General features: G+C 35.7%; 1 protein-coding gene across 2 annotated transcripts in view; it reads right to left on the bottom strand.

Annotated features, from left to right (window-relative positions):
• Positions 1 to 6,797: 6,797 nt before the first annotated feature.
• The window catches only part of LOC101636666 (chromosome unknown open reading frame, human C10orf107), a 112,036-nt gene continuing 100,251 nt past the window's right edge, over positions 6,798 to 18,582 (bottom strand). For both annotated transcript variants that reach the window (XM_004681076.2, XM_012723969.1), the window contains exons 6-8: positions 17,275 to 17,397; positions 16,721 to 16,861; positions 6,798 to 11,988 (exon numbers count right to left, since the gene is read on the bottom strand). In XM_004681076.2, coding sequence (XP_004681133.1) covers positions 11,914 to 11,988; positions 16,721 to 16,861; positions 17,275 to 17,397 — 339 coding nt within the window. In that variant the 3' untranslated portion in view covers positions 6,798 to 11,913. The remainder of the gene's footprint in view (positions 11,989 to 16,720; positions 16,862 to 17,274; positions 17,398 to 18,582) is intronic.

Here is an 18,582-nt window from a genome sequence, read left to right on the forward strand (position 1 = left end):
ACTCAGGCTGCAGTGGATGGCAATAACTTGACAGTGCTAAGACTTTAACCTCCGATCCACCAGAAAGGCCCTGTACTAAATATTTTAAATATGTTTCTAATTTTAATGAATTTATATTTCATTTGGCCTCATGGCCACATTCTAGTCTTGTCATTTTCATCCCTTTTATGTAGATGAGTGAACTGAGACTTGAGTAGCTTGAATTTCTTATCTATAAGGACTTGATCTGATAGGGGATCTCAGGCTTGAATGACTAAGTTCATAGACTAAGTCATGAAAGTAATTTTCACTATAAAACAATTATTTTAGTATTCAGGTCAATTTGGGACCTCTATTCCATATCACTAAGTTGCTGCTATTTTTGCAGTAATAGCATACTTTTGATTTTTAACTTTGCATTATTTTTAAAGCCTTTACCCCTTATTACTCTTGCTCACACTGACCTCAGATTAACATAGCAAATGCAAATTCTGAGATTTTCAATGGAATAATACTTAAAATTATATCTGTATATTTAAATTTTGCATAGAGCAGCATGCCCTTTAGTATAGATCTATATTTTTGTTTAGAAAGTTCTGTTACATTTCCTATTTTCACAATAAGGACTTTATGTATTTGTTACTATTTTCTAACTATTTTCCATTACATTTTCAAACCTTTATTCATTTATAGGAAATACATTTTTAATATCTATTTTTTACCTAGAATTACTGATTTTTTGATTTTTTTCCTTATGGGTTTTCAATGTAAATGATATTATAATCTATATACAAACCATAATGATTTTTAACATTTTGTTAATTATAACTGTATTTTCTGAATGTTGTCTTGTGCAGTGGGCAGAAAAACAAAACATCAGGGATGAAAAGAGCCAGCCAGCTAATATATCTCTTTACCTTTTATAAAGCAATTACAAATTTTCTGTTCTGTGCCAGGGACTATGTTAAACATAGAGAGAGCAGAGAACAAGACAGAAATAGTCCCTGCCCACCTAGAGCAATAATCGAGGCTGGGAAACTGACATTAGATGGGTATTCACACAATTACTTCATTCATTACAATTCTTATCTCCTTGTCTCTCATGGAAACTCATCATTGTTCAATTTGAGCCAATTTAAGATATTCTTTAACATGCCGTGTTCCTTTAACAGTAGTTTTTAGTTTCTTAAAGTCAAGGATATCCCTTGAGTTATAGGAAAAGCCTTCTCAATATTGCTCCCTTTTACCTATTGTTAACCCACCCATCTTACAGACAATAAATCTGAGGCTTTGTGGGTAAGAGGATTGTCCAGCATCACAGTTTGTTGTGACAGAATCTTCTATGGCAAAGCTCTAGGTGTTTATTTACCCGATACAGCTCTAGGTGTTTATTTACCCAACCACATGGGTCTGCCAATGAATCACAGGAGCTTTAAAACGGGAGGTGCTTTTGGGAGTTGTCTTGCTTCCTTGGGTCCAAAGAGTACCTGTTGTCTTCTGAAACCTGGGGGGTAAAGATTCCCTACCTGCCTCTAGAGAAGACGAGGAAAATATCTAACCTTCTAGTTGGTCCAGAAACTGGCAAGGATCCATGATACTGAAGGCCAGGGTGCAGTATAAACCTATCATAAATGAGAGATGATCAAGCTAAGACTTCATTAATGAAACAAACACCGTTATATGGAAATACATATTAATAGGAGAAGAAAAAAAATTAAAAATCACCTGTAATGTCACTATCAGTCTATCAGACACACCCCCTCATTTTGTTTGAATGCTTTTTCTTTACCTATCCATTTCCTCCCTGCAAATATATATATATATATATATATACATATATATTAAATGACATATTTTTCTTTTTTAATTTAATATTTGTCACCCTATTTAGCTCTGGACCATGTATTTTATTTTGCAGTTCCCTGCTGATTTGTTTGGCTATTCATTTTGAAATAGTTTGAACAAATAAAGGCACCTATGAGGACACCTTGAATAAAGACACTTTCTGAATTGGAAATGGCCACACTTGGTTGAATGAATGATGACCTTGTCATCAAAATTTCAGGAGAGCGGAAATGGTAATAATTCAATATGAGTCCATCACCTTAAGAACTGAAGAGGTTTAGTTTAAAAAAAAATCAACTTATTTTTCATAGGGATGCTGAAATGCAGTATCTTCTATGGCTACATTTAAAAAACCGTACCAACACTTCGACATAACAACACAAGCATGACCTTTGAAATAGGAAAAAATCTATTTGCTATCTATCTATCTATCTATCTATCTATCTATCTATCTATCTATCTATCTATCTATCTATCTATCTATCTTTCTATCTATCTATCTATCTATCTGTCTATCTATCTTCTGTCTGCCTGTCTGTTTATCTGTATGTGTCTGTCTTTCTAATCATCTTCATCTATCTGCCATTTCTCACCCACCTATCTAAATTTGTAACCAGAGAATACTGACAATGCTAGGACATTTCAAGGTATAAAATATTCTGGAAGAAAATCAGTCAGTTTTGTACAAATGGCACTTGCCTACCCAAAATGCTTCTATCTCTGTTTCCCCTCTCACACAGTCCCATTTTTGTTCAGCTACTGGCTGATGATGCTTCTCCCGTCCATTCTGTCGGTTATGGTGATTCTACTTCCCTTCCCACTGTCTGGATTAGGATTAGCCATCTGGTCCAAAGGGTCACGGGAGAAATTCTGGCAGGCTTCAGGAAAAGTTTTACTTGTTCTTAAAAAGAAATGTAAAAAACAAACAAACAAAAAAAAACTCCTTTTCTTTGAGATTTTGTTTCTCTTATGAGGATGCAGCTGATATCTTGGGCCTCTGAAGGGACAACACAAGCCAAACACCAAACAGCTGAAGAGGCACCACAGACAGAAGCTGTCTGAGCTCTCCATGATGTCACTGAGGCTACTTGCCTCTGAACTTTCCTTGTTCAGATAACATTGCGTATTTTTGTTAATGCTTATGGCATTTTGAGTTTGCTTGTAGCTGGAAGCATTCTAAATCATGCAGGTGGTCACTAGTAACAAGGAAACAATGAGAGGCAGACCTGTTTGAGAGGGGAAGAACCAACTTCTGTTTCTTTTTCCAACTCTATTTGTGGTCTAGCTGTGCCTTCAGAAATACCTTTGTATAAAACTGGATAAGGTTAATGTTGACAGCAGACAACATATCAGCATTTGCTATAGAGTGTGTCTTAGGATCCTGGAGTAGATATTTGGCAGATAATTTTCAGCAACTTAAGGAGTATTTCAATAATTTTTGAAGGTATAATTTTGGAAATAATCTTGGACTATGGGAAAAGGTATTAACAAATTAATAATTTAAAATGTTCTTATTATATTAGAGAAATCCCAAGTCCACCATAGACATTTTAAAATTACTGGCCTTACTTAAAGTAGAAAGTATTTAAGGTGTGGCCTCCCCTGGGAAATTCCTGAGTGTGCAATTCATCATACTTGCGAGGCTCAGTCAATTCTTTTATAGCATGTCAGTTTAGGAGGGACTGTGGGCTTATATAAACGAAGAAGTAATTACCTTATGCAATAAAACTATAAGCAGGTCCCTAGTTCATGAATTTGCTAGCTGTTTTCCCAGTTTACAGACATGACCCATATGAGACGTATTACATATGCATATACACAGAGAGACACAGTCCTTGAATTAATTAGGGCTAAAGTGAGTTGAATAGCTTAACATGCTGTAACAGATAGACCCAAAAATGAAGTAGCTCTAAGAAATGGATTTTTTTTCTCCCTCGTAAGACAGTCTGGACAAGTGATACAGGTTGGTAAATGTCTCCTGCCTTGTGGTTATTCAGGAAAAAAGTCCAACAGCTCCGTTACCTTCAAATTGTCGCCTTCCTTGCTGCTATCCAGCCAGCAAAAAAGAGAACATGGAAGCGTCTGAGTCACACCTTCAAGTAGTACACTTCACTTCTGTGTACATTCCACGAATGGGAAATTAGTCACATGGTCCAATGTTCTGCAAAATGGAATTTGGCCATGCTCTCAGGAACAACTGGAGAGTGGATTTTGGTGGACACCTTCTGCTACCTATGTGGCATAAAGGAAGAGCTCCAGCCGCAAAAGTTTCCTACTGCAGAGATCTCATTCTCCTTTGTCTCTTCTCCATTCTCCCCTCTGCAATAAGAGTCAGCTTGGTCCAGCGCAAATATATTTGTCTTTCACCAACTACATTCAAATCTTTGCTCAAAACCTTTTAATAACTTCTCGGTATTGTTAGGACAAAGTCACAATTCTGCATAATATGTTCGCTTACCTATTGATTTTTAATTTTGCAAAGTGGGACTTTTTACATTGGCGCCTCAAGCCTTACAGGCCTTCTCTCACATCTTTTATGCTCTATATCACTGTTCCAAAGTGAATTTGCTATTGCTGTTCCCTTTGCTTGAAACTGTTCCTGCCCTTGTTTGCCTAATTAGTGCTTACTCACCCTTCAAGGGGAGCCTTCCTTGATTTGATCAGATCCCTCTATAGAAACTCTTCTTGCAAGGATATACCTTTTCTTTTTTTAAATAGTACCCACTACAGTTATTCTTTCATATTTATTTGTGTGATTGATTAAATGCTGCCTTTTCCCCTTAGACTATAAACTCCATGGAATCAGCAGTTATCTGATTTTGCTAATGTATGCTTAGTACAGCTTCCAACCACCAGAAGATACTCAGTACACATTTGTTGAATATAAACATGTTTGAGTGATAAATGAACAAATGAAGATCTAGATTCTAGTTCGAACCCTATCACAAATTATCTGTTTGACCACAATATCCTTTCCACTTTTTCAAGTCTTTTTTTTTTTTTTTACGGTGAAAGTAATAGGCTAGATTATGTTAAAGATTTTCAATACCATGATTCTACGGCTCTATGAATTTCGAATAGACTCCTATGGACCATTACATTTAGTAATTCAGTTATGTTTTTAAGTAGATTTAATGAATTCTAGATCTGACAAGATAGAGTGAGGATACATTTTCTTCTATTTTAAATTTTTGATTAGTACAGATTCGGCAAACTTTAACTTTACTCTAACCCATATAATCCAATATAATCCATATAACAACCAATAAGAAGATTATGCAGAGTTATTGACAAATAATAGCATCAGTTACTATTCAGAAAGAAAGAAAAATCCCCATTTTGTTGGTCATTATAGGGACTTAGCTCTTTTATGGAGTTGGAAGGTGAATCTTATGTTAATTTTCTGGTTGAATTACTAACTCTATAATAACATGACTAATATATTCTAGGTTAATAGAGTAAATATTATTCTGTTAGTTATTATATTATCAATATTAATACATTTAATTAATAACATTAACAATGTTATTGCTATTAATGTTGTTCACAATATTATTATTATTATTATTACTAATATTAAAATTACTCTTACTCTATGTTAATATTATTCTGGTCTTGGTATTATGAAGGTCACATATTGATAATGCATTCATATAAAATGTCTCCAATGTAATAACAGGAACTATATTTTATTTTCATTTTGATATTGGCATACACAAAAATTATAAATAAAGTCAAGATTAAACATTTGGTGATTGGATAACAGATGATATTATCAAGTTTGATTTCAACTTATTGGATTGAATATCTACCTATCTGTCTATCTATCATCTTCTATCTAGAAATAAACTTTCCAAAGAAAAATAATACCCATTTAGAAAGTCTTAGGGGGATTCAGTGGAGACATATCCTTGAGAGAAGCTTGAGTGATTAGGTTCATTGTATGAATAGGTTATCTCTTTAAGATTAGCTGATAAATCGTATTACGTCTTATATTGTAGAGAATTAAGTACTAAAAGAAGCTAGTTATTTTCAAATTCTACCTTGGAACTGAGAAAAACAAGCAAAGACTCAGGACTGATAAAATTTGCAATTTCTCTCTCTCTTTTTTAAGATTTATTTATTTATTGATACAGAATTGAGGTACAAGCCAGAGGTGTAGGGGCAGTGAGAAGCATCACCAGAGACAGAGTTGGGAGCAGCAGGAGGGTCAGGAGAGGTATGCGGCGCCACGTGGATCACCTCTGCGGTGAGGGACCAAACTTCCACTGAAGCGGTTGTGGCTGGCTTGCAGTGCTGTGTCCTAACCTGTTGTGCCACCAGAAAGGGCCCAAGTTTGCAATTTCTTTTTAAAGTGTATTTTTGCTTCCATATTTTTAATAAACACTTCTTTTCCCCATTAGCTTGCAAAATGGTTGTATCTGATTTTTTACATGTCATTTAGAAAAGGGTGTCATTCCATCAATAGTGAAATCTGGTGGTGGGCATCTTTTTGTTCTCTAAATAAATTTATTTTGTTTTACCATAATTCTTTGTAATCAGTATAATTTTAGACTTACAAAAGAGTAGAGAACAGAAAGCTCCCTCTTGTTCCCTTGTGTCCTCCCGTTTCTTCTTTTATTACTGATTATTACTATTATTACTAATCTTGCATTGGTATAATACCATTTGCTACAACTAGTAAATCAATATTAATATATTTTAATAATTAAAACTCAGCTTATTTGCATTTTTTAAAAGGTTTATTTATTTGCTCATAGAGAACTGGGGTACAGGCCGGAGGATCAGAGGCGGCAAGAGGCTTCACCAGAGACAGAGTGGGGAGCAGAACAGGCAGATTGACAAAGTACACTGCTGAGGGGAGCAACGGGCGGGCCAGAAGAGGTCTGTCTCGCCATGTGGTCACCTCCGGGTCTGGCGGGAATCGAACTCATGTGGAAGTGGCTTTAGCTTCTTAATGCTGTGTTCTAACCAGCTGCGCCACCAGGGAGGGCCTTATTTGCATTTCTTTAAACATCTTTTTTATGCTAAAGATTTTCACGCCGGCGTCCACATTACATATAGTTCGTCATACTTTCTTCAGCTCCTTTAGGTTGTGACATTTTCTCACTTTTCTTGTTTTTGATGACCTTGACCTTGATAGTTTTGAAGAGTATTGATCTGATATATTGTAGGAGATGTTTCTCTGCTGGAATTTGTCTGATAGTATTCTCATTATTATATTAAGGTTATGTGTTTGGCTATAAGAACCACAAAGATAAAGTCCTATTTTCATTGCCTCCTATTAAGGGTATATGATATTAGCATGGTATAGACTGTTGATGTTGAACTTGATCATCTGGCACAAGTGGTGTTTATGACATTTCTTAACTGTAAATGTAGTACCTCTCCCCTTTTTTTCATACCGTACTTATTGGAAAGGGTCATTATGCACACATCACACATAACATGGGAGCTATACCTCCTTTGAAAGCAGAGTATATACATTATTTACTTAGCTCCATTCTGCCAGAGTTTGGGCCAAAATTCTTTTAAATAGGTGAACTTACTTGGGTTTAGTGATTATGCTAAGAATTTGGTGACTATAATTCTGCATTATTTTGGAAAAAAAAAAAAGAGAGAGAGAGACCAATATGATCATACCAACATGATAGACTGGAAAAAATAGTGGGTCAGGAACGTGAAAGTCTGAGGTTGCGAATCAGCCTTCTTACCTGCCAAAGTAATTGGCAGTATCTGAGTTACTTGGGGTAATCAAAAATTCTACTTGGCAATGACAATTTACTTGCTATATTCACTGCTGAGAACAAATGTTCTACGGGATGGCCCACAGTTGGTTCCTTCTACTATTCTGGTCTCAACTCAATAGTAACCCCTTTCAAAAGGATTCTTGATAGCCTTGAAGAAGTAGGTCTTCCACATCCCAGAACTTTTTATCCTGTGCCTTTGTATGAATCATTGGCATCTTTATTGTTGTCTAAGATCTCCCAACTTATTTGCTTATTTACCATCTTTGTCTGGATGGTAAAATCTATGAACACCATGAAGTCAAGGGCTTTATCTGTCTTATTTCATCCCATTACTTTGAAAATATTTAGAATATAGGTTAGACTTAATGAGCAAACTGATCCTTAGAACTACCTCCATTGAACATTTCTGAAGAATGACTACATGAAGAATCTAGAATGAAGAATGTTACAATAACTGCCAAAAACAAAACAAAAACAAAAACACCAAACCCTGTGGTGGCTTTGTCAAAAACTAAGACAATCTCCACTGCTGATATATCCATGGAAAGGGGAAAGCCCCTAAAAGCAAAAGAGATTTTTAATATTTTCTATTTTGGAATTTGACTTCCCACAAGGTGATATTATTTTTATCTAGAATCCTTTTTGCTTAGGAAACTTAAAGTAATAAGTGTTTTACTGCCACAAAGAGGCCCTCACTTACCTTATAATGAATCAATGTGGGGGAAGGGGAAGACTTTGATGTCCAGAAGAGGGACATCTTCTTGAGACTCTGAAATCTGAGATGTCAGAAGTATTTCTCCTCTACAATTGTTGGGAAAAGGAGCACATTTATTCTCCAGGGGAACTGAAGCATAATGAAATGCAATCTAAGAACATGCAAACTTATTATCTACCAGGATGGTTGAATGGTTCCAATCAAATGAAGGATAGAAATAGGGGCTTTACATTCGGATTTTGGAAAAAATGACTCTGCAGCTATATTTAGGCACAACAGTGCTGGCAAATACCTGAAACAGTGGCAGTCTGGGGTTGTTCATAACTGAATATATTTTCTCTTTGAAATGCATCATGGGAAAGAGAAAAAAAGAACCCCAAATTATTCTTGTAAATGGAAGAATGATAGTGTGGCTGATCGGAGGAAGGTTGTTGCTCATCTAAATAATAGGTTGGTATTGTTTTTTATTTGGCTCTTCAGAGGGTTGCTTTTGTGTCAAAGACTGCTTAGAGTAGGTGGACCCTGTGACTTTAAAGGAGTCAATTTTTTCTTTCATTCTCTCACTGTTAGAAATCGCTAAGAAGTAGAGCTATGATATCATTAGCAGTAGGAATCATTTTCTATGAATACTCTTTTCCATTTCTCCATGGATAGAAGTCCTGGCACTAGGGCGATGACCTTTAAAAAAAAAAAATACCAATCTGATATCACTTGCTACTTAGAAATTATCAACAGCTTCCTGCTTAGGTTAAAAATTGAAGTCTATAATGTGGTCTACAGGACCCTAAAAGAGGTGTGGCTGTGAGCATTTTTTTCAGACACATCTTGTGATCCAGGGATTCTGTGCATACTTATCTCTTTCTCCCTGAAGTTTATCTCCCTTCATCTTCTATCCAGTTAAATTCCCGCCACCCCTGAAATCCCAGCCCAAACACCAGAATCTCTGGGAAGCTTCTATGAGTTTCCAGACAAGATCAAGGTTCTTTATTCAAATTTCCTAATTCCCAGAAACGTGTACTTACTACAGTTAGCATTAGCTTTCTCTCTTCCTCCCACCAAAATATCAGAGACAATGTCTGTTTGGTTCACTACTGAATGCCCTGATACATAATAGGCACTAACTAAATATACAGTGTATGATTGAAGGAATAAAATGGGTACGTATGTCCCACCCCTAAATAAATATTTTAAATACTTAATACGCTAACAACACATATTTGTTCCCTTCTTTAACTAATAACAGAAAATCAGTTTCAATTTGTTTCCCATTGACTGTGAGACAGTTAGATGAAGACAGAGGTGAAGTATGTGGGTTTTGTTATTATGTGGGTACAAGTTCAAAAACCGGCATTACCACTAACTGTGTAATCATGGGGAAATTACTTAAATTTTCTGTTAGTGTTCTCATTTGAAAAATAGGTCATCTTTGAGTTTGAAGTCCTGACCCTTCAACATTAATTTGCTACTTGGTTTTGGCTCATAATCTCTGTAAGTTTCAGGCTCCATAACTATCCAAAGAGGCAAATAATATCCACCTCTCAGAGTTCTTAGGATTAAACACATGTACACACACATATTGCCTTGTAAATATATCAAAGGTACTTAAGACATATGGAATAAAACAATAAAAGCAAATTAAAACAACAGTATGGCATCACTTTCTATCAGAATACTCCCCCCCAAAAAAAACAAAACAAAACAAAACAAAACAAACAAAACAAAAAATGAAACTAAACTAAACTAAAAACAAAACACTGGCCTACTGGTAACAATGTAGAGAAAGAATGGCACACTGTTGTGGAAATACCTTAGGGAGGCACAATGCAAATTGTGTTTTGAGAAAATTACTGTTTAAATGCTCAGAAAACAAGTTTTCTAAGAACACACTGGAATCTGTGGTTGTCTCGTAAGGAAAAAAATAAAAATACCTAGTCAGGGTGATTTTTTTTTTTTTTTTTTGTGGATAACTGTGGATAACTGGCTACATATTCCTGATCACTTCAAAATTAACTTTAAAGAGCAGAGACTATGAAGCAAAACATAACATTCTATTGTGCTTGTTCTTTCTCCTATTTTTATTAGATGTTGCAGTTAGGCTGTTACAGGGATCCCTAGGCTTCTCCCACATGGTAGGTACAGGATAAGAGAGTGGCAAAGTGGTCACCATGGGTTGAACCACAAGTTGAACCACAGGTGCCTGTGGAGAAACAAAGACGATGGGGAATAATGACAAAAAGGTTGATCAAACAACTGGGTATTAGGGATGGGAAGTGATTCTTTTGGTATCTTGAAAGTAAACGGAAATCAGCTGACAACATACACCTGTTAATATGAACTGAATTCTTACAACTCCATCAAAACTAGTAACAACCCCATTTAAAAAGTGAACAAGTAGAAGGTAAGCAGCCTCTCAAAGTCACATACAAGCCACTGGTGAAACCAGTGTTAGAACTGTGAGTCTTACTCCAGAAGTGTGTGCTAGGAACACTCATGAGTTGTCCTGTCTCTATCTATCCTCCCCACTCCGGATTTCTGCTGTTTCTTTTTATTCCAGTCCCTTTGACACTGTTGCAAAAGGTAAGGTTTTACAGCTCAGAGCTAGAGCACAGACAGACTCTCTACAGACAGACAAAACATATACAACTGCCAAGATATAAGTACATTTTTAACAGGAAACTCTTAGAAGGAATTGCCTCCAAAGGCAATGCTCTCCATTCTAGACTTCTCTGAAGTCTAAGAAATTTGGAAAGGGTCTAGGCAGTCATTAATTTAATTTGTTCAACTAAGGACAATCAGTTGGCAAATGAATATTTTTCTTTTTAAAATTCTATTTTAAAAAGGCATTTAAAAGGCTTGAGATGTTTTCCATCATTCAGCAATATCATGGTTAATTTTAAGGGCTCTGTAAGTTTGATTTGTATTTAAGTTTTACGATCTATATATAGGCTGGTCTTTAATAACCATTTATACATTGCTTCTTTTTATATAGGTCATGTATTCTCCTGGGAGAGTAACAAGATTAGAAATAACAAATACAGTACAGAATAAATTAAAGTGCTTCAAACTGCATTATATAATTTCAGAAAATTGGTTTCACACTGAAGCATTTAAATAAAAAAACCAAAATGATATAAGGGCAAAAATCACTATGTATGTATTTGAGTTGTTATTGTTTAGTTTTATCCTCAGCAGTGTGGTATCTCAGTATCTGCTCACAGTGCTACATTAATAGGGCTGTTCATTTGGGTCACAATGGATAAAATTATTGTTCTTTTTTTCTTTATTTAAAAGAGTTGGCCTCATTCTCCTTGAAGATGAACAGCACTTACTACTCAAAATGTCAAAGAAGCATCGTAAACGTTAACTGTATTGTTATGTATCATTCTCCATACTGTGTATACAAAATGGTCTTATTACACAGTGCAATAAATTCAGACGCTGTTATGGGACAGATGATAGAAAAATTGGGGCAAATAATTTTCTAATTACTTAGGCTAATAAAAAGTGGGGGTTGGGTTTCCTCTCTCAACTAAATGAAAGATGTGACGCTCTGGAGCGTCTATTATTCTAGCTGGCTTGGTTTGTTTCTGTGAAGTTTAGCATTACTCTCCTTGTGCCGAGTCCTCAGGCCGTTTTCAGTTTTTCTATTCGTGCATTAAAGGCCTCTTCCTGTATTTGCAGCTTTTCGTTTATCTCGGTCTGTGAAGACAATCATAAAAAAGTGGTTATGATGGAGCTATCTTTTGCTGCACATTGTCTTTGTGGTTTTGACATACTATAGTGCCTAAAGACAGACATTATCCCTCACACACCTTCCTGTTTTGCAGACATAGCCGTGTTTCAGCCTGTAGTGATGTGATAACACTTTATCATATTTCTCTGCACATTCCCAATGTATAGCATGTCTGCTATGAACAGGAAGTGGTGTTTGGACAGCCATTTTTCACATAGCCTTGTGTTGGAAGATAGGATAATTTATCTGTATTTTCAGACAGACTTCACCAATAAGCACCAAATCAGAGTAACTGCTCCGAGCTTAGTTATTGCTGTGTTGTGGGTCCCCACCCTTTTGCAATGGGTGTTTTTGTCTTCTGTGTAATACGTTCTAAATGTGATCCTAAAGAGCTTCTGTTGTGAAATACCAACACAAATAATCTCACAATTAGTACAATTCTCATAAATTAGAGTATTCATCATGCATTTTAAGTCTTGGAATTATGCCACTTTGGGGTGTAATTTTGGTTAAAAAAAATAAGCGAATGCTGACAGGTTTTAGTGTTTGCTGTAGCTGTGATATCATTTAGCCCCTGACAGTCTCCTCTGTAGACTAACATTGCTACCTGCACAATTCCAGAAATACTTTCACGTGGTCTGAACATTAATATCCTTGGAAATTTCTACCTTTTTGGATAAAGGATAATAAAATTAGGTGTAGCAAAACCATGATGGATCATGTGGAAGAATTGTTGTATTTCTTTAGGTATCTTGACACATGTCGACAGGTGGACGAGAGGTAGTTTATATAGATAAGTATTAAGTAATTTAAAGTTTAGGGTGTTAATGTTCAGAACATAATTTGATGTCTTCAGGACAACTGTATTTTGAGAAAGTTTCATTATTTTAACTTATGTAGAACAAATTTTAAAATCAAATTCTGTTTTTTGGCCCAGATGGAACTATTTATTTGGCTCAAGTTTTATCAAATCCTAATGTCACGCTCTGTCCTCTTGATTTTTATTTATTTATTTTTTTCTTAGTGGTTGGATGTAGAGACCAGGAAGGACAGAAATGGTTCTCAAGATAATAGTGGGGCTCTGTCACTTTTGAGGAATCACTAGTCTCCTCAGGCATGGCTCTGGTAAGGGTGAAAGGAGCCTGGTCTACGAGTGTGAAGATCTAGAACTATAAAGCTGTTAGTAAGTCAATTAACTGCTTTGGGAGTTCTCATAGAAAAATTAAGTAGTCAATAAGATTATATTAACATTACATGCTAGCTGTTAAATTCCTAATCCTAGTATCTACTTTAATGATATATTCATCAGTGTTATATTTTATTAATATGACATTATGAAATATTTAAAAATATTCTGCTCCAACTTCACTAAAATAAATTTATGGTCTACAACGTATTAGACCATAGAGGGATTGAAAAGATCTGAAGAAGGAATTTTGTCATGTATCCAAAGAATTGGGAGTACTGTCTTAACCAATCAACTGCTCTTTCAATTAGTGTTTTCTGTGTATACCAATAATCTCATCTCCTTTATAGTAAGGGCAGATGTATCATCATTTAGCAACTTCATTATTTCACCAGGGTTTTCACAATAACTTGGAGATAATTCTGGTATTTCACAGAGATAGAATTTATGGAAACGAGAGTGGGCTTTGAAGAAATACCTGGTCCTCCCTGAAACAGAGGAACTCTGCCATGCTTTAGGAATGTTGAAGGTAAGAAGCAGAATAATCAGTGGTGTCCTGAGAGAGAGGAATCCCATTTCTGATCTCTATTGGAGGGATCAGTAGTTCAGTTCAGCGACAATCACTAGAATCTGGATGAATAGTCTCCTTGCTGGTCAAAAGCAGGTTGTCATTATCCTATTATCCTATGATGCCTCCTTGTTATTTCTCAGAAAACTTCTCAGCAGACAGTGATCCCATACCTCATAACCCATAACCACTAGGATTGGATATGGTTCTGTTTCCTTTTAGAAAAGAATGGAAAACCCATGACCTGGGTTTAATAACCTCTCATTTATCACTATGGTGAGGTGATCTTATGCTCAGATTTTGTAACCTGGAAATTCAACTTGATCTAAAATACCTATGGCCCAGATGGCAATCTGCCTTCTAGGTTTTCATGTTATTTAACCCTATTGTTTAGAATGGGCCAGTGGCCAACATTTAATGTAAGAATTGAGTTTTAGTATTCATATTTCTCTGAAATATAATTCTTTAAATATATTAAAGCTTGCCCCAATGGGTACAATTTTTATTATACAACTCAGGGCCAAAATAATTTCATTTTGAAAGTATCTTTAAAATAAACCTAAACTGTTTAAGCCTAAAATGTTTGGTCTATTCACTATAATTTTAATTAACATCACAGGGCCAAGATAACTTTGTTCTTAATAAATCTTCAAAATTATGAAGTGAGTCAATGGGAAAGTAAGTGGATTAGCATAAAAAATTTAAGAATTCATACTACATTTTCAAAAATTTCTCATGTGCAGAAAGTAAAATATGCCTGCAAACCACCCTGGAGAAAGAACTCTGAAAAACAGTGTACTTAAAGCATGAATTTGCTGCTGCTTTTTCCTCCAAAATTCATAACAGCATGACTTTTAAATCAAGCAGGAAGAAAAAAATGTTGGAAAAATGAAAACATCTTACAAATAATAATTGCTTAATGTTTGCATATTCAGAAGGCTTATATACACTGGCCAGTGATATATAGCTTTCTGAAAAGGGACAAGGCAGCTTTAAGAGCCAGGAACACTGGAAAGCAGGTTTTTAGAATTGAAAATTGCTTACTTATCTAAAACAGGAGGAGGAATTTAAGTAAGCAGAGCGTAAATACCTGTCTTGGAATTTGACCAAGAAACAAGGATAAACACTGAAAAAGTGCTATACCATGAGAATATTAAAATTCAAAGTAGTCTGGTTAGGGTATAGATACTATGTGATTTTTGTGGAGGACATTAGAATTAGGAACTAGAACCCAGTACACAGCTCCCAGGGAGGACCGTTCATCAGTTTCTGACTATGGAAACTTTGGACAAATGATTTTGCATTCTGAGACTCAGTTTTCAATTTATTTATTAGATTAATTCGCAAGGAGCCTCCTACAGTTACTGAAGGAAAACACAGGCAGAGATTTATCTCGAGACCTTATAGAAATTATTAAAAAGTTGGCGGTCATTGGACCCAGGCTAATGTGCATGAATCCATTTAACATGGAAATGTTCAAGACGTTGCAAGGATCTATGTCCCCTCACCTGTGGTCCAAGTTCCTTCTATGCTTAACTATGGATAGATGCTCCAGGTAATGAATTTTCGGGTCCAGTAAGGATGACTCAGTCCAACAGGACAATCGCCCATGTATAACAACCATAATCTTTCTATTATAAAGTTGTGGTATATAAATTATACAGACTCTAATATTTTAAAAAAGAATTCAACAAATAGTTAAAAACACAGAGCTCACTGCCTGGAACATGGCCATGGAAAGATGTTTGCAATTTTGGTGGCCTGCAAACAATTCTATTACTGTCTAGTAGTTCCTCGGCAATAATTTCAGAGCCACAGGATCGCAAAGGAGCCCCGGGCCATGATTATACATAAACTATATTTAGATGAAATGTTATCAATTCTAAAAAGGAGATATGTTCTGAACTCAGCTTAATTCAGCTGCACTCTGCCCTTCCACACAGTAACTAGTTAATGTATTTGTGGGGTTGTTAACAATAAAGCTTTGTATAAAACGTGTTCTTCCACTATTTCTGGTAAACACTGCATACTCTTTATTAAGCTAAGGACTTTGGCTGATTCTATTGGCATCAGATCATTAAATGTTCATGTAAATACTGCATTAACATTTGCTGATTAAACAAGTAATATGGTATGCTTATGCCAAGCAAGTCTTTTGCTCGTTCTAAATTGTTAATATAGTATGCTTTTTATATATAGGTTATCATATTCAGATAACAACTAAATCTTTCCCTGATGTGCATTAATATTTTAAACACACAGTATATTGTCCTATTGATTCATGGTCATTGCCACAAGAAGTTATAAATCTTCTCAAAATATGCAATTAATTATTTTAGTCATTATGCTTGGGAAATGAAACAGATCTTTATATTAAGGCAGAGATTTTTTTTCCTGAGGGGAAAAAAGTAAGCATAAAACTGAGCTGAGATAGCATTTGGCAGTTGCTACTGAGATGGCCGCCCCCATTGCCATTTTATGCAGCCCTGGGTGTAAATTGCTGAGTTATTAGTGATATGTGAAAAGAAGCAAACTATCAAAGACTTGGAAGACTCTAGAAACTTGGTGAGAAGGCCAAGAATTTGAAGTTTGATCTTCAGTGTTTACTGTTTAGAAGTGTCTTCCAATTCTTCTTGTAGGAGCAATTGTTTACTACACAACAAGGCACAAAATTTTTGCCGTGATATTTTTTTTTTGGGTTTTAGTGCTGAGTGATTTTATAAACTGATAACACACACTGCACTAAGCGCTGGCAAATCTATTTTGTGATCTTATTGGGTCGCAGATGACTCAACTGAGAATTACGTGTAGATGTGAAATTGAAGTCTTTCATCATAAGCACCACACTTGCTAGCAGACTGTGGGTAGTGTTTATAGACACAAAGGTTGAGGCTGACTAATTAACCAATAATAAAGTAAATAAGAACATATCAAGACTGAGTACCTGAATGCTGATTAAAATATCATCTGTGACTTGATCCAGTACTGATTTTATATCTTCAATGGTGAAGCCAACTAAAGGATCCATGGATGAAAGGTCAGCTTCTGACTGGGGTTGCTCAGGGCCTTGTTCTTGGTCCAGCCCCTAGAATATTGAAAGTAACCAACACTCAAGTGGCTTCTGGAATATTCAATGATTTGCATGAACCTTAAATTTCTCTTGTATGTTTTTCTACTAAGAGATATATCAATCTGGAAGGAAACTTTGATTTGACATTTTCCTGCATCTTTATTGGCCATGAAGTGTCCCAAGAATGGCTGGATCAAGTCCTGGTGTGAAGCATGGAAAGTGGAAATGGAGACTGAGAAGGTTGGAGTAGAAGACGTTATAATTGCTGAATCACCCTCAACCGACCCACCCATGATTAACATGAAAAGAAATATTTATATTTTGCTAGGAAATAATCAAACAGAAAGAAAATAGAGGACCATCTGATCTCTTCCCACTCCTAGGGATTATAACTCTGAGGTAGGCTGAAGACACAAAAGGAAATATACCTTCATTTCAGTATCTGATGTTGGTGGTGGCGCTATGAATGTTGAGTAGACATCAAATGCGATTCCTTCTTCTAGAGGATCAGGGAAACAGCTACTTGAAGATCTGACAACCTCTATCACTTGCTGGAGGAAAAGCAAAGAAAGAGCAGTATTGTCACAGTTTAGTCAATCAATCTTTGTTCTCTCGCATGTCCCTTCCCCTTATACATGCATAAGCATATATCTATAGATATGCTATATATATGTTTGTGTTATTATGTATTTGTGTGTGTGTATATCAAATTCCAAGTCTGTTATGGTAAGTAATCCTTTGTTTCCTCAGAACACTTGGCACCACTGTCTGCTTAGTTTTCTAGTACATATCTCATTATGGCAATTAGCAATTTATTCTTCTCGTTGTCTTATTCTTTGTACACTATGCGGTTTAGGACTTTATTTTGTGCTGCTGTGGTCTTTGTTTCATGTGTCATTGTCCCTTGTTTCAGCCTACAAGCTCACTGTAGGGAAAGACAATGTTTTAGACCCTCTGTATATCTTCTCTGTTTTTGGCAAAGGGTTAGGTGATTAAAACATTCAATAACAGTCTGATGTCAATATTACTCATCAGTGTGTAGCTGTGTTGGGGTCAGTGGTGAAGTGGCCATCACGAACTTGGTGATGAGGACAATAAAAGCTTGAAAGGTTAATGTACAGAGTCATTTAACAGTAAATTAGAGAGGAGATTTGTGAAGTCAACCAAAAACACAGAATGAAAGACAAGACTTCACTGTGTGAGCATTTAACAGTTCTGTAACAAGAGTAAGTCAACCAGAGGGAGGGTGGCTGTCACTCAACAGTGAAAATTAAGAAACAAGAGTCATATTTAAGCAGTGTCCATTCCACCATGGCTTGGGGAAAAAGAGATGAGGGTATTAATGGCATTAAACATATACATCATTTAATTAGTTCCTATTGTTCTTATTCCATGTTTAATAAGCAAAATTAAAAATTTTGACTTTCCATCTCCACTGAGTGAATATTATAATTTCCATCTATGTTACATCCTTCATTGAAACTTAGTGAACTGATGTACTGTCTTATATGGCTAAACTCTCCTGAGTTTGTTTTTGTGGCCCTCAGATGAAGTCACCCACTCTATTCTGCTAAAGTCAGAACCTGAACCTACAAATTTGAAAAAACAAAAACAAAAAGACTTTGGTGGCAATGTATAAATTCACCAAATAGGTAACCATTCCATGAAGCCTGGAAAAACTCTGAAATCATCATGCAGCCATTTATAAATTATCTTAAAAAGTCAAATAAATTATT

The sequence above is a fragment of the Condylura cristata genome, unplaced genomic scaffold, assembly GCF_000260355.1.
Source record: "Condylura cristata isolate star-nosed mole 26May11 unplaced genomic scaffold, ConCri1.0 scaffold00011, whole genome shotgun sequence".
Classification (NCBI taxonomy): Eukaryota; Metazoa; Chordata; class Mammalia; order Eulipotyphla; family Talpidae; genus Condylura; species Condylura cristata.